Genomic DNA, 21,967 nt, shown 5'->3' with positions numbered 1-21,967 from the left:
AGGATTAGTGAAGACAGCCCTTTAAAAATGGTCTTGGCTAGAAAGGTTTGTGGTGGTGTATAAAAAAAATGAAGAGTTTGAGTGGAAGAACAGAGAAAGGGGAAAGAGAAGAAAAAAGCTGAAGTCCCAAAGATGCTGCAGAAGCCAACCTGAAGAGCTGGTGCCTAGTAGCAAATCCAGAAGTGATGTTGGGTGGTAATGGCTGGGATGGGACAGGCTGGGATAGCAGCCTTGGAAGATTATGTGAGATCAAGATGGAATTTAGATAAATTAAAACACTTTTAGATTTCTTTTATTTCAGTGAGAGTTAACATCTTGGTTGATATCAGTATTTTTTTTCCCCCCCTAAATGTTAATTCTGGCTGGATCATGCTGTCTGCTTTCTTTTTTTTTCAATGTTAACAGCAAGAGTTCTGTACTTCAGAAATAAATATCATTCTACCCTGATTATTTGTAGAATATTTTCTGATTAAGCAATGTGATTTCTGGGTAACAGAATACACCATATTTGTGATTTTCCCCTGTCCTTATGTTTCTCAAACATATTATTCAGACAAATTGGATTGTAGCTATTATATATATATATATATATGTATATGTATATATATATATATTCTGGTTTTGTTTAGTTGAACGTTTGACAAGCAATTTTTTCCCTCTAGTATAAAAGCAGAGTTTTCATTTCCTCCCTGCCCCAAAGGCTTTCTCATACACCTATGAATTTGATTTTTGTGAAGCATTTCATAAAAAATTGAGGATATGTGGATATTAACATACATTGATTTATTCACAATGTTACCCTGCACATAAGTGAGGATCCTTGTAATATCAGGAAAGGTTAAGGGAGCAGCCGAACACAGTATATTTTATTGACAACTCTGCTGAAATTGAGCCACCTTTGGATTGAATTTAGAACACAGTAAAGAAATTGGTTGGTAAATAAGTCATGAGTTTTACCTCTGAATATAGCTATATAATTTGCACAGTTGCCATTAATAAGCATAATAGTGGAAGTCAGACAGAATTTCAAAGGTGTGCTTTGACATACAGCAAACTAAAAGTGTGTTAGTAGTTGCAGCAATGTTTGTAGTGATGAATATTTGCAGAAAGTGAAGTGTAAACTGACCGGAAATTTTAACAGCTGAGGAAAATACTGAATGACATATGTAGGAGAATTAAGGAGAAGAGAGTAGGTGACCTCTGGCTTCATACTACATATATACATACCTATCATGTTGTTCCTTTTTGAGGCAAGCAAACTTTATACAAAGTGCAGAAAAGAAATAAGATGTTTTTTAAACTTCTCAACTGTCTTGTCTTAAGAATGTCACCAACTCCATCCAGCCGCTAATTTCTCAGTCTTTTCTCTTGACCCATTCTCTCTTAGGTTATGTATTTGTTTTGTGATTTGATGCTCATTATTTCTCTCTAGATGACCATTAAACCACCTCAGTGTATTCCTTTGATACTGGTCACTCACTTTTATATTGAATCTATGTTCTTTCAGCACCCATTCATTCTTGGTCCTACCTTTTTTTTATCTTAAGTGTCCCATTCCCATTTCATTTGTATAGGGGAACTGTAACAGCATTCTTCAAATGTTAAGGACAGATGCAGTTTTCACACATATCCATCAACTGCATCCATATTTTGACTTTTCTCAAGTTTTTCTTGTTATGCCCATAGTCTTATCATTTTTCTCAGAGCACTTATGATTTTCTTTTCATCCTTTTTTCTAGGAAACTCATGTTTACTGCATTCCTTTCACTCTTCAGCTATCATTCTCACCCAGATCTTTAAACTTGAACTTCATACCTCTAGTGCAAGATTAGTGGTTTTATATCCAATATGTTGTTGTGTGTGCACTTAATACAATGCCTCACCAAAGTGCCTTGTCCATTGCTTTGATTTTAGCTTGATTCAAATCCAGTCTACAATGGGCTAAATCAGTTTCAATTTGCCATATCTAGGTTTTCCTTGATACCATGCATTGTTCCTTATATCCATGGGGTCATGTTCTCCAGAATAGCTTATATGGGTAGCAAACTGGATCCATTCTGCAAAAGTGCCCAAATCTCAGTTGCCAATTTTGGATTTCATTGTTGACTGGTTGATGTATTTCTGCAGATGGTTTCATTTCTTATGCAATCCCTTCAGTGTGATGCAAGGTTCCTTTAATGTGAACATTGCTGACTGAGATATCATGATCATGCTGTAGGAACCGTATAATCTAACTTCCCATTTCCTCAATGGCAAGTACTTTCCAAAGTGTGGGTTACAGCTGTCAGAGGTACCTACAAAATCAATTAATGATATAGTAAGTCATTTGTTTCATTAGATTAATTTTTCCATGACTTGCTGTGGTGTAATATCTGGTCACAGCAACCCCAGTTTGGATGTAAACCAACCTACTCTTTGTAGACCTCTTGTGCTCTTTATTTTTATATTCAGGGTTTTATTTATTTATTAAACAAATCAATTATTTATTTATTCATGCATTTATTTTTGTAAATTTATTTTTGTATTCAGAGTTGGATTATTTGCATGATTATCTTACTGACCATTGAAAGTAGATTGATTCCGTGGCACTTTTTACATTTGTGGCTGTTTCCTTTTACAAAAATGGTGTCTATGATGGCTTGTTCCATGAACTTGGTACTTGCTCTAATATCCAGATCAACCGAATTAGTGAGTGCACTCATCTTTGTAAAGGATCATCTCCTGTGTTGTGGCCAAAACCTGGCTCACCTGAAGCAGCCAGATCACTTTGAAGATACAACATAATTTTATTAGCATGAATCAATAAACTGTGTGTGTGTGTGTATACACATACATACATACTGAGCTCCCAGCAAAGCTTTGATACTTTGCTGAGCAGCCATGAGGAAAAGCAGAACCAAAGCTTATATACTTTTGGCCTACTACATTGCAAACACAAGACAAAGGCAGAGACAGTGTAAATTACAGCATGACTTTGGAATGTTTTAGATATGGTCAGTAAATAGAAACAATTTGGTTTACTGGGCCACAGGGTCCTGACTGAGTCTTCTCTCTGTCACCACTCAGGGTCAATTCAGCTTGCTGTGATTGTTTTCTTTCAAGGTCACATTAAGCAATTCCATATGTATTGGGGGGGGGGCATCCCATAGATTTGGTAGTGAATGCAGCTTACATGTATATAGGGGGCTCCCCTTACCACCACATCTGATTTCAATGCTTTGGCTATGACCTCATTGCATTTGCCTTGCCAGCTGCTTTGCCTTGCTTTAGTTGTTTTTATACCTTTTTTTATTTCTCCAGTGCTTGGCACCTCCTCTAGTACTGGTTCTCAGGGGGGCCTAAGTTGTGAGATCGTTGTGCAGGTGGTGTAACAGGTTCTTGATGGTTATATAATTGATGACAATATTCTTTCCATCAGTCCAAACATTCAGTGCTGGAATGTACAAAGGTACCCAAGGTGTTGCAAATGTAATAATTGATGCTATGTGTACAACCACTAAGATGATTCAGTGTGGTACACAGTATCTGGTATTCATATAAGTTTGCCTTCTTGCTTTTTTACAGCAATATTATCCCTGCACTGACTGCATTCCAATTTCAGACAACATCGGAAGGCATGGTGGAATTGGTATTGGGATACATCAACAGATTTACATTTCTTCCTTTGGTCAATCATATCGAAACATTATCTGATATCCAGATCTGGATGCATTGACAGGGGACAGGGCAAAGACAAAAACATCTCTTTTTTCAGCAGTCATTCCCTTATATGCCTTTTATTCCTCATCCACAGCTACTTTCACTTCATCATTCCATCTGGTATCCTTTTTCATACTTTCAATTAGTGGACTTCCACTCACTGTGGCGCTCTGTAAAATTTTATTTATATATACACACACACACACACACACACATACACACACATACATACATATACACATAGAGACATACACATACAGACACACACACACTGTTCCAAGCAGCTTCTATATCCTCTTTCTTTATATTCGCTTTCCATTCATTTGTTTGGGGGTGGGTGGGTGTTCATTTATCTTCTATTTATTTTTTAAATACAAACCATGTACTTCCTTTTCTTGTAGTCATTCTATTAATATCTAATCTTAACGTTACCAAATTGTGATCTGACCCAAATTCAGAACTTCTCATCATCCTTGTAATGATCACACTAATTCACTAATTCTGTCAATGTTTCATCAGAAACAATCAAATCAATCCTGGTTCTGCATTTATATACACTTTTTTGCCATGTGTATGTATGAATAGACTTCTGTTTAAAACATGCATTTGAAATCTGCAGTCTTTTATAACCAAATACTCACCAGTTGGTCATAATTCTTATTCATTTTTAGGATTGCAGTTGGCCCAATTACTTTTCTGTAATTTCTCATGTGGTTCTAACCTGAAGAATTAACTTTGCAAGCCAATATACAATTGCTAAGCAAAATTTGTTTCTCTCCAATACCCAGTTCTCCAAATTAAGAATTGTAGTCAAAGTACTATATGGCTGAACTGACTGCTTGTTATAACGTACTATACAGTCATAGTGGCAGGAGACTTTTACATTATTTCTCAACAGAAACCTGAAGTTCATACAATATTGTATACATTCTTACAACCCAGTTCCCTAACAATCAAAGCTACTTTGTAAGTAATGAAAAGGAAATCCATTGCTTGCTTTGCTTTGCTTTCATTACATTTTCCTTGTTTCTTATTTCTTTGTCTGTTACCTAAGAAAAGGTGCTTCCATAAAATACTTCTACTAGTACAGGGGTTGGGCACCTGTCAACTTCCAGAGATTGTCAGATTGCTACTCTTGTCATCCATTCATTACAATGTAATAGGACCTTCTGTAGACCCAATGAAAATTAGAATAAACAACTGAAGAACCTTGAAATGCCCAACTGTTTTGTGGTGCTCTAGGTGAGGTGAACTCTGTCTTTCCGTTTGGAAGGCAAAGAAAATATAATGAAGTGTTAAAATAGTATGGATAATAAATACAAATGAAATAGCAAAAATAATACAGGGTGATAAATATTAAAAAAAGAAAATCAATCCTTTCTCCCTGAGATGCTTTGATTGCAAACATGGCCAGATCTTCTCCACTGTTGCTAAACAGATTTTAGAGGAAAGAAATTAGGATTTCATCCAAAGTGTATAAAGCAGAGATGGGCTGTCTTTTATTTTTAGTTTGGTTTAGGAACATACTAGAGGGTATGAGGCTGATATTTTCAAACCTGCTCTGATTTTATTTTTTTATACTCTCCCTTTTCTTTCAAGAATTACCAAATCTTAGAACTTAAGAGGTAGAAAAGAAACAAGCAAAAATTATTTATCCAAAAATCACATTTTTTCTGCCAAATTTTGATGGTATGAATTTAGGGGTCTCTTGGAACCACAAAAAACAGAAGCAGGGTTTTTTGGAATGTGGGGGAAGGAACCAAATAGTCACCATGTTTTATGCTGATGCCCAACATTCAGCTAATTTGGCTTGTGGAGTTTTCTCAAGAGTGGCCAAGCTCACTTCTAATTTATGAAGTTTCTGTAAATCCAAAGGATTGAGACTTTTCCTGAACTGTGCCATCATCAGTAGTTAAAGGTTAAATGCTGGCTTTGGAATTGTTTATTATTCAAGGCTTAGTAAAAATTTTTAAAAATTAAAAAGAAAAAAATAGAGAGAAAACATTTTGAGTGGCAACTGAAAAAAAAAAAAAAAAGACCCTCTGATTGTACAGGTGCAGAATCTTCTTTCATATTCCTGGCCAGGTTAAACCATCTAAGCAAAATTGTCTTGCTATATCATTATGAACTGAATAATTTTGACAAGATCACAAATCACCAGAAATAAATTGTTTTGGATACATACTTATTAACTAGTAGATGCTGCCCTTTTATCAGCTTATCATGATAATGAAGATGCAGTTTAACCAAAGGGTTTTGGTGAATCTTAAGACATAATAAATGACAGCTATTTTTGACATTTTCCATTCTGACATTTTACTGGAATTATAAAATTCCAGTAAATATCAGTGGTGTTCTGACATTTACACTAACAGTGATCCCTGACTGTTTCTTTTACTCAGGTACTACATTTTCATTTAATGTTTTTAGGACTGTTCATAAGTGAAAGCATACCAATATGGTGACTATAGGCACTGTCTCACATGGGAACCCCAGATGGCATCTATGGATCCCAAAATGAAATATAATTATGATTACATAAATATAATCATTATGGAATATCTGAAATGAAAGCCATTTCAGTCTGGCTTCAGGCCAGGGAACACTACAGAGACAACACTGGTAGTGCTTGCTGATGACCTTTGGCAGAGCTGGGATGGGGATGGTGCAGCCATCCTAGTGCTCCTTAATCTCACAGTGGCTTTCGATCCTGTCAACCATAGTATCCTTCTGGACCAACTGCAGGGGTTAGGAGTGGGAGGCACTATGCTTTAGAGGTTTGCCTCCTTTCTCAGTGGTTGATTCCAGTTGGTGTTGACAGGGGAGGAGAGACCACATCCGTGGCCCCTTTTGTGTGGGGTGCCTCAGGACTGGTCACTTTCCTCTTTCCTGTTCAACATCTACATGAAACCACTGGGTGAGGTCAACTTTACAACTCCATCCTGAGTGGCACAGGTGAACCTATCAATATATTGACCCAGTGCCTGGAGGCTGTTTGCGTCTGGATGGTGTAGAACAGACTTCAATGACTCAATCCTAACCAGACTGAGTGGCTATAGTAGTTTGGACCTGCTGGGTCAGGAATGTCACCATCTTTGGTCTTGGATGAGGCTTGCTTCCCCAGTCAAGACTGATGTGCAACTTTGGGATCCTTCTGCACTTACAGCTACTGCTCGTGTATGCTTGTGTGCCAGCTGTACCCTTTCCTCAATTGGGAGGCCCTTCAGTCAGTCACTTGTGCCCTGGTCACCTCACAATTGGATTATTGCAATGCACTCTACATGAGGCTGCCCTTGAAGACCACCCGGAAGCTACAGCTGATTCAAAATGCGGCAGCATAAGCACTAATGGGTGTCTTTCAGTGTGCCCATGTGTCACCACCACTACGTGAGCTGCATTGGCTGCCAATTGGCTTCTGAGTGCAATTCAAGGTGCTGGTTATTATCTATAAATATTATCTCTGTATGGCATAGGGCCTGGATATCTGAGGACTGCTTGTCTCCAACTGTTTCTGCCCACCCAGTATGTTCCAGCAGAGTGACTGTGCTCCCGGTCCCCTTCATTAAATATTGTGGTCTTGTGGGACCTAGGAAGTGTGCCTTCTCTGTTGTGTCAGCATCTTCCCAAAGATACGGACAGCACCTTCTCTCCTGGGGTTCTAGGAAACTTTGAAAACCTAGCTTTGGTGCCAGGCCTGGAGTTATGTTTATTATTTGTTCAATGGACCCTGTTTTGTTTTGTTTTGTTTTTCTGTCCATTAAATTATTTTAGTCTGGGCTGTCTGTTTGATTTAATGATTTTAGCTGTTTTTATGTTTTCTCTGGTGGACGGCCAATAAATAAATAAACAAATAAATAAATAAATAAATAAATGTAATATCAATAGCCAAAATCTTGTTATATTTGGTGATCTCATAAGATATCAACCATTTAAGAACAACTGAATAATAGTTGTTGTTTTTACTGTTGTTGTTTACTTAATTACCAAAATCTTGCAAGACTTGGTGATCTCACAAGACCATGACCATTTAAAAATATTTTGAGTGCATTTGTCTTTATTTATATTTCAAATTTGTCACTGCCCATCTCACTGTAGAGTGACTCGTATGTGTGATTGCACTTGTGTTTTGCTGTTGGACATAAGTGATCTAAGTGTTTCAAGTTCAATATAGTAACTGTATAGCTACAACTATACAAGATAAAACTGTATTACTTTATTACTGAGATGTGGCTGAGTAAGATATAACCTTGCTGGATATAAGAAGGTGTGGGAAAATAAGGGATGAAATATTTGAGAATTTATCTCAGAAGATGCAACTCAGTACAGATGTGAGAGATATCAGAGAAAAATAATTTCAGAAAGACGTGGCCTTAATTAACCCACTTTAACTGACCTGGGAATTTACTGTTAATATTTTTCAAGATTCTGAAATTACCTCAGACTAACATTAAAATTGCCTTCCTGAAATTCATGTCACTCTTGATTTCTGAGTATAACCAACTAGATGGGTCTTGCCACCAGAGGTTTGCCTTCCTGGGCTTCAGGTCCTCCAGCAGCCAAGATGGAAAGGGCCAAAGTTGGGTGACTCCAATCATTTGTAATACCTCTGTGGTAACTAGGTGTGCTAATCAATGGATCTTGGGTTGTTTATTGAGTTGTAAGGACTGAGACTCGGCTGTAGGGAGAAGTTGGGGCTCTTTACGGCATATTGTCACCCTACTGCCATTAGTGGCCCTTCCTAAACACCTACAGATGTAGCTGGTAGTATAGATTCCTGAAAGTTCATACTGCTCAGGGTGAGGTCCAGATGTGTTCAGGATTTCATGGCCATCATTGCCAAGAAAGCCATGGACTTGTCCCTTACTCATATGGGCAATCATAGGTTAGACTTGGAACTTGTGTGACATTAATGGAATTCCTTGCCATATGTCTATTCACTTTCTGGTCAAGCTGCACAATACCACCATCCAGCAGCATCTGTGGAGGGGCAAGGGAGTCAGAGTGACATAAGTAGTGGTGTTCTGGTGCAAACCAACCACTTTTCTATATGTGATGTGATGTTAAATGCATGTCCCAAAGGAGCAGAGCTTCTGGCACGTTGCTTTCATCATCGTGACATAAATAGTGAGAACCTGTGGACCCTGCTAACCCTTTGACATCTGCAAGGATGGAAGACCCATAAGAATGGTCCATTCCAGCTACCTGATGGATCCAGATCATTTCTTGAGTGCTCTTGGAGATTTTCCCAGTAATCTGGTGGGCAGTTCTTCCACATATCTGATTGTGGTAACAGCCAGCTTATTGGATAAAAATGTTTCTGAACAGCCATTTTTGAATCATCAATTTCTTTATTAAGGAACCAAAGAAAATAAACAAGATAAGGGATACCTAGAGTAATGGTAGCAGAAAACAAAGAGCAGATATGATCAATCACAGGTATGAGTCCTTGCTTGTGCTTATATTATAGTGAAGCATACCTACCTTTCCACTCTGATTGCATCTCTCATTAGGATAATCCATTCATCATTGGAAGATTCTTTGCAGAGAAAATATATTTGCTCAGAGACTGATACCATTCAGAATTTAACACAATAACTCTTTGTTTGAATATTTGGTTTCTTTGATCTTGTGGAAGCTGAGGAAATGGATTCTTTGTCCATTCCACAGGGCCTCTTACCTGTGGGCTGGATTCATGTTCTTCCTGGCTTCTTTGGCATCTGGCAGAGTCCATGTGTGGCTGGAGTTTGGAGGTGCCACTAGCCATGAAACAGGCAGATATGGCCTTTGCTTGAAGAAATTCTCTTGATCTAGCCATACGTGATAACATTCACTTTGTTGCCAATCCTTCCTTTCTGGGGAAAGTGCTGGAGAAGATGGGATGGAATCAGCTGCAGAGGATCCTAGATGAAGTGGATCATCTAAATTCTTTCCTGTCTAGGTTCATGTCTGAGCATGGGACAGAAACAACTCTGGTTGCTGGGGTATGGGAATGTGTCCCCCCCCCCCCAGTCTGTTAGACCTTTCCCCTGCTTTTGATTCCCCGGGCCGTCATATATTGCTGGAACACCTATGGGGATTGGGAATCAAGGTCCCCTTTACAGTAGTCATGCTCTTACTTTAGTGGGCAGTTCCAGACTGTAGTATGGGGAAAAGAGCAGTCAAGCTCATGGTTCCTGCAATATGAGGTACTACACCATTTGGCTCTCTCTGTTGCTGTAGAAAGCTGCAGAAAGAGGCCATCCATCAATATGAGATGAACAATGTATCATCAGTTTGATTGTTTTTAATCCTATATTATAAACCACCCAGAGTCTCAGGAGTTGGACAGCATATAAAGATATGTGTGTGTGTGTGTGTACAGTGTATACACACACACACACACACACACATTGGAAAAGTAGCATTTAACAGAAATCAGCTGAAGTTAGCTGCTGTTTATTCTTCAGTTATTCTAACTGAATTTAGATCTATGTAGATGGAAATATAGAGGGAATTAGTTATACATTAAGATCATACAAGAGTTTTGATTTTTCTTTCATTCATTTCAGATTACCTACAAGGCTGTTGGATCTCTCGATCCTACTGCTGACTTGTTGAACCAGAGAGGAAAAGTCTTCAAACTAAGGAATGAAACTCACCATCTCTTTGTAGGGTTATACCCAGGAACTACCTATTCATTCACCATTAAAGCCAGCACAGTAAAGGGCTTTGGACCTCCCATCACCACACGGATTGCAACTAAAATTTCAGGTACTGTTAAGGGGGAAAAGGCATGCTGAGAAAATTCAGTTCTGGCTTTGAATTTGGTAGACAGAGATAAAATAATTAGCGTTCTGTTAAAGCTAAAGCAGTTAGCATCCTGGGCAACGTTTTTAAAAAGTGTTCCTATAGGGAAAAGAACTTGTCAGATTCCTCATTAAACAGTGATACAACCCAATCATTTACTATTGTGCACTGTAATAAGTAAAAGACTAAAGAATAGGATTTATGGACGTAGTGGGTGGGGCTTTTTGATTTGTTTTGTTTCCACTTAAGCATTGCTTTCTGGAGCTCTTTAATTTTAAGTAACTCAGAAATTAATCTAGAATGATGCAAAACATTCCCGCCACTACTGAGCTTTGTCCTGTCCAACTTTTAATCTGCAGATGCACCTAGCAACAAAAATCTCTATAATTTATATCTGAGTTATGCTCTGCAAATATTTTCATATTCACATATAAAGAAATTATAGTACTGCCATCATATAACACATTATCTTTTTTGCTTTAATATAAATAAGGGGTCAATATTTATTCATTTAGATTTTGGAATCATTGATACCCAGTACTGAGATTCCAGGAAAATGAGCTTAATTCCTTTTGTCAACTTCACGCTTTGTGTTAAAGCATATGATTTGTTTATTTTGGGCTTAGGGCAATGCATGAATGGGGTCTGCTCACATGGACCATTGCATTTCCTTGGTAACAGCTTCTTGCAGAAGACAGCTGTAAGTCAAGATCTGAAATTGGAAAGGGAGCAGAATATAAACATTTCCTTTAAAAATATTGTAAAGGAAATTTATTAGAATTCATCCAATCATAGCATTGTCTAGGTACTATGAAACAATAGCAGATATGCACATATGTTCTTTAAACTAGAGTAATAAGGTTGAGACCAAGAGATACTTAATCAAACCTAAAGGAACACCAAGACAAAAATAGCAAGAAAATCAGTTCTTCCTAACTGGGTTAAAATTTTAACCAAAAGTTCACTGCCATGAAAGAATAAACAGCATCAAACAGCATCTTGTATTTGATCCCCTTCTACCTCTTGATGTCCAGAAACATAAATATTTCTGTTGCTCCACAGCCCCATCAATGCCAGAATATGATACTGACTCCCCTCTGAATGAAACAGAGACCACCATCACAGTCATGCTGAAGCCTGCACAGTCTCGTGGTGCACCGGTCAGGTAATGTTCTTTTCTCCTTGTTTAGTCTCTCTCCTTTTTCAAAGATGCCATGACACATGTTATTCCATATTTCTAGATTATGTAAAGGGAGAATTATAACAAAATAATAAAATAAGGAAAGCTACAATAACATCATTATCTCAGTGGACCATTGTAGCAGAAAAAGATACCGAACAAGTATCTCTAAAAATAAAATGCTGCAATTGATGGTGATTGCTCTGTTTTTGGTTCAAAAGGCTCAAAATTCTATGATCTCTGGAGCATAAAAATGTGAAAGAGTTCTCCATGGGTTCCTCTGGGAGCTAATTTAGGCATTCTGCTCTGTCTGGACTTCATAGCAGAATGAATGCTAGCATCAAACAATGTCTGCTAATATTCATCTTTCCCCATCAAAAAGTTACACCAAAAAAAAATGCATCTGAAAAAAAGTGCTATTGAAAGTTGTGGGCAAACAGCTGTGATTTAGCTATGCTAATCTTTGAAGGGGCACTTAACTTTGACTGAAACTTTGTTGAACTGATCCTTTGAAGCATGGCTATGAAGTTGTACCCTGCTTTTAAAGGTTGGAGTTGAACGGCTACCCTTCTTAACTTTGAGCAAATAAAACTGTCTACAGAGAGTTGGCTAGTGACTCTGTTTAAGGTGACTTGGCCCCTAAACAGATGGGGTGGGGGAGCAGGTGAACATATGTGGTGTCACTGTGAAGATTATTTAAGGCATCCATCAGATACAGCCACTCAGCTATGTCTGAGTTGGACTCCAGTTGTACAGGTCCTTTGGAGCTGATGGAGGCACAATCTATCTTGGTTATCAAGGAATTCTGTTAGTCCCTTTTAGGTAAGGTTGTTGTTAAGGTGATCAATTTTCAGCTCCAGGAGGCTCTGGAAGAAACAGACTATCTGGACTGATTTCAGATTGGTTTCATACTGGAATATAGTACTGAAATAGTATTGATCACCCTTGTAGATGACCTTTGGTAGGACTACTGGGATGGAGGTTGTATATCTATCCTGGCCCTCTCTGCTTTCTCAGTGGCCTACAATACATAGAATCCTTCTGGAGTGACTTTGAGTATTAAGAATAGGGTGCATGATGTTCTAATGGTTCTGCCCTTCATCCAGAGCTGGCTCCAGGTGGTGTTGGTAGAGGGAACAGGTCTAACTCTAGACAATTGCTTTACATTGTTCTTCAGGGTTCCATACTCTCTACACTCCTATTTAATGTCTACATGAGGACTCTGGGTGAGGTTAACTGCCATCATGTATTGTCAATACACTAATGATATTCAGGTATACATCTCTACCCTGGCTGACCGAGTGATGGCATCAAGGCTCTTTCCCAGTGTTTACAGCTCTGGGGATCTGGATGGGGAAGAGCAGGCTTTGACTTAACCAAAGTGACACCGAGTGCCTGTAGGTTTGGGGGGCCCTTGGTTCTGGAGACATTTAGTTCTATATGGGTATACTTCCTTAGGTAGAACTGGTGTACAATTTACAGGTTATCTTGGACTCTTGGTTCCTGCTTGAAAAGCCAAAAGGACCTTTGCACATATATATTTTGTGCACCAATTGTAACCATATCTGGATCAGGAGGCCCTGCTCATGGTCACTACCCCCTTGGACTATTGCTACATGTTCTACTCGGGGCTTCCCTTGAAGTTACAATTAGTCCAGAATGCAGTTGCTTGGATAGTTGTGAATGCACTATAGTATATCCATATAGTGCCACTAGTGTGCAAGCTGCATAGGCTTCCAATAGGCTTCTGTACAATTCAAGATGCCTGTTGCCTTCTGAAAAACCCTTCATGGCACAGGGCTGGTTTATTTGAGGGACTGTGCCTATCTCTATTTCTGCCATCCCACAAGTTCCAACAGGGTGGACATGCTTTGGGTTTGCTCCATGAAACAATAGAGAGCAGATCACCTAGCAAGATGCTGGAATTGTACCTTCTCTGTTATAGCTTCTGTTATTTGGGACAGCCTATCCCACAAGATTTGGATGGCCCTGATTCTGTTGGCCTTGAAAACTTGGTTTTTCATCCAAACATTGGGACAGAACATTGAATGGGCCTGCCCTGAAATGGTTTGGGAAATGTTCATTTGATTGCAGTTTGGCTTCAGTTGTGTTTTTTGTAGTTTTTATATTTATCAGTTATTTTGTTTTGTTCTTTTAATCCTATGTCAACCACCCAGGGTCAAAATTTGTGAATTAGGCAACCTTAAATGTAATATGGATGGGTGGATTGAGGGATGGAGGGATGGAGGGATAAAGGGATGGATGGATAGCCATTTTTTTTTCATCAGCTGGTAACACTCTGCAGAAAGAAGGCAGCAATGTTGGAGGACTCAGCTCTTGTCTAACACGTGTTGCACATGCATAATTGCTACCATTCACTGGTGCAATTACAGATGCAACAGAGGCAAGTAGGAAACATCAAGGGATAGCAAATGTCATGCCAATGTAGTTTTTTGCAAATTAAAGGATGAGTGGAAAGCACTTTAAGTGAGCAGTGCAGTCTTTATCTGTTCTAACACGAGGTTATAAAATTTAATGGTGTCGCTGCTACAAGTGTTTCTAGTTTCCTGACTGACCTAGTACAAAATATGCACCCATCAGTAATAAAGCTGTTGCCTTGCTCGACTAATGAAAATATACTAGTAGTCCAGTTGTTAGCTGTAACTGAGTTAACATAGTGTATGTTTTGCATCTAAGATGCTGGTTCCAGGATGCATCTAAAAAATTATCCTTCAAATTTCATCTAAGGTCAATATATGCATGTTTAGGTTTGGTAGATATTGGGATACTTGTTCTATGACAATAGTCCAAATATGTACAGAATTTCACCAAAAGCAAAAATCTTCACCAAAAATTTTGCATTATATATTTTCAGTTCATCGGTAATATTATGCATTGGTTGACATCAGTGTTTCATTGTCCAAGTAAAAATGAAGGAAAATGCTTGTTTGGGATAGGATGAAGAGAAGAAATGAACAAGCTTGCTGGTTACTCCCAAATGATTTGCTCTGTATCGGTCTGTAAGAATTCATATCAATCATCAGAATATGAATTTCTTATTAAGATGGCAGTAATGGTAGATCAGCTTATCATACTTAGGAAGAGACTAGTAACATTTAAGCATTTCAGATTTTTAATATAAAGGAAGATATTTAATCAAGTGATTATCACTTTCCCAGTTAAGTTAACAGATATAGTGTGGATAGTCTAACTTTGCCTAGATTATGCCCCATGTAAATCCCACAGGACTTAAATCTTTAGAATGAAATGTTTATAATAGAAATATGTTTGGATTTCAGTGATGCGTGTGGACTCCAAAAGTAACTAGTTAACTTCCTCTCATATTTCTTTAAAACAAAAGCCTTCCCTACTTCTGGCTTTTTCATGAATAAATGACCAAGTACAGACTGAGATGATGGAAAGTAAGCAATCATTCATTTCTTATTTTGGAATATGAATGAGAAAGCTTAATTTATCACTCAACTCTGTCAGTTCTATTAAAACTAACATACCAATTTTTGCTTGTATTGTGTTTGTGTTTGTCCATTAGCAGACTATATAGGGTGATTACTATATGCTGTTGGAGTCCAGAATATGCTGTGTTATATATTATAGATATTTTTTTCTAAGTCTCCTGCTGAGTTAAGTTTTGCTGTTTTTTTTCTTTTTTGATTGAACAGTCTTAAAAACAAAAACAAAAAACAAAATTAAGCTCTCCCCTGCAAATCAATAAATATTTATCAAAAACTGAGTCCATTGTGAAAATCTTTCTGAAAACATTATTTCTTTACAGTTTCTTCTATAGAAATAATTGAAAAGTCACATGCAAATACATACAAACATACTGTGTCCAACATGTGATAAGCCTATTATAATGATGGGGTTTTTCCCAGACAGGTCTCAGTTGCAAAGTCAACATGAGCTTTCCTTTGTCTTGAGTTCCCCCCAAATTGGATTCCACATGGTCTTTCATTACATCAACTTTCCATTCATTCTATTAGGAGATCTGTTGATCTGCTAATACTTTTTTTATATAGGATTTGTACTTTCTCTTCCTGCAGTCTTCCTTCCTTCCTTCCTTCCTTCCTTCCTTCCTTCCTTCCTTCCTTCCTTCCTTCCTTCCATCCATCCATCCATCCATCCATCCATCCACTGTTGGTTATACAAAAAAATGGAGTGTTAAACATTCAGATCTCTCCCAGTTTCTCATCATAAAAGCTCAAAACTCCATCATGTTTTGCATTCATTGCTTTCCCATGTGTACATATGAAGTGACTTAAACCAAGTTTTCAAAACACTTTTTTTTCTCTAAGTGGATGCTAACCAAACAGTCATCAAATTTTTAGGTCTCAAAATAGCTCTTGTCTCATTTCCGCTCATCCACTCACCTTACCTAACAGATTAATATTTTTCCCCTGGATTGCATTTGTTCAGAATGTTGTACATTTTTTTCAAAACACATTCTGTCATTTGGTTTTTCAACTATCATTATTCACTGAAGTGTAACATGCAACTATCACCAAAGTCTGCATTCCTATTTTTCATATATACCCACAACAGTCCAGACAACACCAGTTCATACTTTTTTACACATATTTTAGCCCTTTTATCTTTAATTAAACCTATACTGTCATTTTCCTGCATGCATTCATCAACATCATTCCACAAGATCAGGCTATTTTCATTCAGATTATTACATCCTCCACTTTCCAGACATAAATGTACCTATTTTCCTTTATTTTTGTTCACTCATTCATGTTAATTACCATTTACTCCTCTTATATTCCAAGTCAAAATCTTCCACATGCTGAAGATCTGCTGAAAGATTTTTTACCCTAACTGCCAATCACAGCCTCTGTCTACTGAGATTTGATAAAAAAAAAAACACCTTTCTACTAAGAAAGAAAGGTGTTCCTTACATTACCAATCTTATTCTTAGCCTTGCTACATGCAGCAGGATCACTTTTATGCAGATAGATAGATAGATAGATAGATAGATAGATAGATAGATAGATAGATAATTTACAGTAATGACAGTACTGTTTACTTCTGACACAAGTACAACCAAAATTGAGTTTTACTGTTGCCCACATCCCACCAACTAGGAAGTATATGCAGTGTACTGACCCATATTCAGGATGCACATATCAAATTACTCTAAAAATGAATTATTATGCTTGTTTTTAATAAGAATAATACAAAACAGGATAGGATAGGATATGAATAAGTCTACCAGAATCTATTAGAGTAGAGTAAATTTTATAGTTGAAGACAGATGCAAACTCTACCCTCTGGTCCTGGTATATAGTGAGCAATAAGTTCCTCAAAGTGGAACTCTTCTACCACCTCAGGGAATATCAGAGTAGGCAGCTCAGAGTAACCCTAATTGAAAGTTTATACTGCTTTACTGTGGGCATTGTGGTGGTCTGCTGAAATGTCACTGTTGAAGGGTGGGTCAGGAGCTGATACACACACACCCACAGCTAGTAGTTAAACAAATGAGGATTTTTATTCTGGACACCATGATATCAATGCTAATAAAGTAGTGTGATCTCATATATACAAGCAAATATACTATTTACAAAGCTAGTATGTGTTTCTATGTACAGTATATACATTATAGTATAAGAAATATGAGAAATCAAGTTTTAACCTACCACATATACTTGTGGATACACTGTGAATTTCAGCTGCCAAAATACATCCAAAAAATTGGGTTTGGCTTATCTGTGGAGGGGTTTATCCACAAGTATATATGTTAGTTTTTTCCCTCAGCTTTTGTAAAGTACCTGTATATCCTGTATACACCTGTGGATAAGCCCATCTGTGGATAAGCCAACCCTCATTTTTTTAAACCAAAATACTATGAAAAATGTGCCACCCATGGATAAGCCATTTGTGAAAATTAAAACATACAAAAATTTTGAGGTTGCCTTATCTGCAGGTGGCACATTTTTCATGCTATTTTGGTTAAAAATTCAAGGGTTGGCTTATTCACAAGTATACATACATTACTTAATTTTCCTCCCTTTCAAATTGCTTTTCCTCATTTTCCGCTTCTTCTCCCCCTCTTTATCTCAATTACTGACACTGGCATGTCTGTGAGTTTTCTCCCAGCTGTCTTGCTGCCAAATCACAAAGTTCCACTGTCCAGCACCTGAATATCTGTACCCACAATACAGTCCACCCTCCTGGCCTTTCCACGCTTTCATCAGCTGCTCCTGGTTTTTCCTCTAGGTTCTTTCACCTGATCTCAAGGCTGGGATCTCTGGACTTTGCAGGCCAGGTTGTTCTTCCACTCCTCTCCACATTAACCAGGTGATGTCCTCACCATCAACATGTCCCGTGGCATCTAAAGTTGCCCCTCCCCTTCCCTGCTTTTCCTTACTCTTTTTATATTCTATATCCAAGGCACATACATGCGACTAGCATTTTATCTTTCTCTGCCTATGTGCTGTTGGTCTTGTCCTGAGTTATCTGCCTTCCCTAAAAAAAATCCATGACCTCGGCATGGATCCAACCACTTTTCTCTAGCCAGGTACCACACCCTGCCACAGTTACTGCTATAGGACAAGCCATAGCAGAAACAGATTTAGATTAAGTTATGGACCAGACTTAAGTTTCAAACAGTCTAAGGCCTAGTTCACTTAGAACTATGTGCAACAATGTATTCCAGACTATGACTGAAAAGTGATTCAGTGGAGTTTAATACTATACCTTGTTTTGGCCAATATTTTATAACAAGAATTTCGCTAATAGAAAGCTGTGGATATACATAATATATGGTAGCAGGATCAATATCTTCTAAGTCTTCTGAATATCTAATATAGAAAATGTGGATAACTAGTAAAATATATTTTGGGGACAATCGTCCTACTTCCACCAGAATAATATCCGTGTTATATGTTCATTTTATGAACATAGCTCAAGATCAATTTAAGAATCTGTTGCTGAGATTTTTGTATAAACTGAAATTGACATTGGCTACTAATGAAGCATACAGGAAAGTGCTTCATGCAGGAACAATTTCTTCTACAACTCTCCATTAATATTGAATACCTGCTTTGGTTTGTGTTGTCTTCAGTAGGGGAAAAAGTATATTTACTCTGCAAGCAATAAACAAACATAGGCAATATACATTTATAGGTATACTGAAATGGCAACGTAAATGAACACACACACATAGACTTACTGTCTGCTTTGTTGAGTAGATTTCTGGTTTGGAAAATTTATATCCAGATTTTTAATAAAATATTTAGACATACATTTGCTGGTCTATTTAGGAACAGAGATGAATTTTCTTTATTTCTGAAAGTGAGCAATATGGTTAAGGCTTTTTTTCTTATTTGCAGCTTGGTCTAGAGTGACCGTGTGATATTGCATAATCATATGGATATTCTAGAAGGTGTGTCAAAGACAAAACAGCCTCTCAAGTGTGGTACCATCCTAGATAACCAGGATTGGTAGCACAAACTCTCTTCTCACTCTTCTACCACTGCCCATTTACTTTTCCACATAGTGGAATAATTGTCTTGAACTGTTTGCTGTAGGGACTCCCTAGAGTTGTTTTTCCTGGTGGGGAAAAATAAAATCTCACCATTGGATCATGCCAAACATCTTTGTATTTCACTATTCCATCTGCCACAGAAACCATCTCCCAAGATGGTTAGAAGAAGGAAGAAGAGATGATACTTCCTCCATAATAAATAATATTTAGACCCATGGTTTTTTTTTTACAATTTCAGTAGATTTAGAAATTGTCACTCAAATAAAGAAAACAATTTAAAAAACCGGTTGCTGAGGTCCCATTAATATGTGGAGAGATGGAGGATTTGTCTCATGTACCTTACAGCAATTTCATTTCTATTCTCTCAAATATTTGGAGATCATTTAATCACTTTATTTTGTTAGATTTTTTTTTTATCATTCTATAGATTGAGTTCACCATCCTGAATAGTATGATGTTATTTGTAAACTTCCTTGTCTTACTGATTCCTCCTGGCTCTAACAGTAATTAATACCTGAATAGGAATATCACTTGTGGAGCCTCAATACAGATCTAAGTAATCTAGTTCATGCCAAGTCTCTGATTCGACAAAAATCTGGCACTCTGCATCTTTTCATTCCTTATACTAAGCCATCTGGAACAAATGCATTCTATGCTTTGGATCTAAACACAAAGAAAGAGATGACTAAGCTCTACTTTTTTCTGTATATGACTGAGGCATTTCAAGACTTAATTATATCACAGGTATATAAATTATGGAAACATGTTAATGCTCCCATGATTAAAATTATAGAGGGCCTAATTGAAAAAGCATAAACTGAAAGGAAGAATTCCTAATTATAGTTTGCTTTGAGATATTAATTTTCCTCCATAATGAATGCATAATTCTTGAAACAAGAAAAAGAGACTATTGCATTAATGTGTTAGCTGAAGATGGAATCAGGGAATTGCCATAAATGCATAGTGAAGATACAAAAGAAACTAATTAAAGTGTTTCACTAAGAATTCTTTTGTCTAGTTAAGGAACTAGCTAACTAAACTTTTGTCTAGGAACTAGCTAACTAAAAATAAAAAAATGAAATTTACAGAAAGTTTATGTGTATTCTTGTGAACTTTGGGAGACAGAAATGAAAATGTGTAGAGTATTTCATAAGTACATCTCATGTGGTAATTGTACCCATTCCTGGACCAAGAGGCCTTGCTCATAGTCATTCATGCCCAAATGTTATGATTGGTCCAAAATGTGTCAGAGTGTGTAGTGTTGGGCGCCTCTTGGTTGTCTATATCACACTGCTGTTGTGCAAGCTGTACTGGCTCCTGGTTTTGTTCTGGGTGCCATTCAAGGTGCTGGTTATTACCTTTAAAGCCCTACATGTCCCAGGGCCAAGTTATTTGTGAGACCACCTCTTCCATCAGGTTGATAGTGTGAGCATGCTCCAAGCCCTTTCTCTTAAATGCCACTGTCTAGTGGAACCAAGGATGCTCCCTTTTCCATAGCAACCCCTGCCCTGTGGAATACCCTTCCCCTGGGATCCAGCAGGCCCCCAACCTTTTGGTCTTCTAGAAAACCATAAAGGATTGGCTTTTCCCCCAGGCACTGGAATAAGCTGAGGTTGGAACTGCTAGAGATTGTACTGCTCAATGAATTGGATACTGTTGGTTAAGACACCAGGTTTTGCATATTATTGTCTTTTTATTATTGTTGTGAACCTGCCATAGTTGTATTTCATAAGATGGGTGGCTTTATAAATCAAATACATAAACAAGAGCGACTATTTTTAGGCCAGTGTTTAAAAAGGGATTATAACCATTATTTATTCCTTTTGATTCTGCATGATCTTTTGCAGTAAGTATTTGAAATGGTGGCCGCATTTCTAATAATTCTCCATGAAGGAGGATTACCCCTTGATTTACTGCGGAGAATGTAGGTTTGAGTTCAATGATTCCCAAGGTCTTAGTAAGCTGGATCTGTCTCTGTGCCCCTGTCTTTGCTCCCCTTGATGTGTTTCAATGTTTCCTTGCATTGTTCATAGTAAACTGATTTATTTGGGAGGCAAGAAATTTGAGTTCCATGAAGTTAATCCTTCAGTCTGTGTAAATTCACATACAAATTTGTTGAATTTAAAGGTTATAATGCTGGAGTATTTGTCATAACCAGGAAGCCAAGATATATTTAATAACAATTTAAGGTAAATTGGGATATACTTGTTGTAAAGTAGAAATGTTCTAGGAACATGTGTTATTATATTTGAATTTCATAACTTAGACAAACAGGTGGCAGCACATGACTGACCTTGTCTGAAGTTAGAAACTAAGCAGGATTGGTCCTGTTAGTAGTTGGATGGGAGACTAACAGAGAATACTATAGTTGTAGGCTAGCCGGGGATATCAAGAAACATCCAGGAAGAAGGCAGTAACAAACTACTTTATGTAGCATTGCCAATACAGCTACATAGATGTGTTTGTGAAGTCACCAGGAGTCAAGTATAATTCTAAGGAGACTTCAGCAGCATTATTAAAAACATATTCTAAAACATCATGCTAGCTTACACACACACACACACACATAATGTACTTAATACAGTATGCCAGATATTCCAATATTAGTTGCACCAGAGAGACTGTAACAGTTTTCAAGATGCAAATTGAACCCAAATGTCATTGGGATGTTCTCTTTGATTTCCTTATCCAGAAAAGAATTTGGGGGACCTAAAATTGGAATGTATGACAAATTAAACCGGTGATTGAAATGTATATTGAATGCAGTGAGTGTTCATATCCCTAGTACTTACCAT

At 37.5% G+C, this 21,967-nt stretch overlaps 1 protein-coding gene across 1 annotated transcript in view; it reads left to right on the top strand.

Annotated features, from left to right (window-relative positions):
• Positions 1-21,967, top strand: part of PTPRT (protein tyrosine phosphatase receptor type T) — a 678,601-nt gene that overhangs the window by 522,812 nt on the left and 133,822 nt on the right. Inside the window, exons 10-11 of the mRNA XM_088154570.1 lie at positions 10,248-10,449; positions 11,548-11,650. Of these exons, the coding sequence (XP_088010696.1) occupies positions 10,248-10,449; positions 11,548-11,650 (305 nt within the window). The remainder of the gene's footprint in view (positions 1-10,247; positions 10,450-11,547; positions 11,651-21,967) is intronic.

Source organism: Python bivittatus, unplaced genomic scaffold (genome assembly GCF_059951505.1).
Source record: "Python bivittatus isolate LINGU-HERP-01145 unplaced genomic scaffold, Pbiv_v1 ctg000700_np1212, whole genome shotgun sequence".
Classification (NCBI taxonomy): Eukaryota; Metazoa; Chordata; class Lepidosauria; order Squamata; family Pythonidae; genus Python; species Python bivittatus.
Note: the sequence above shows the minus strand (reverse complement) of the source record. Positions and strands in the feature narration are given on the sequence as shown.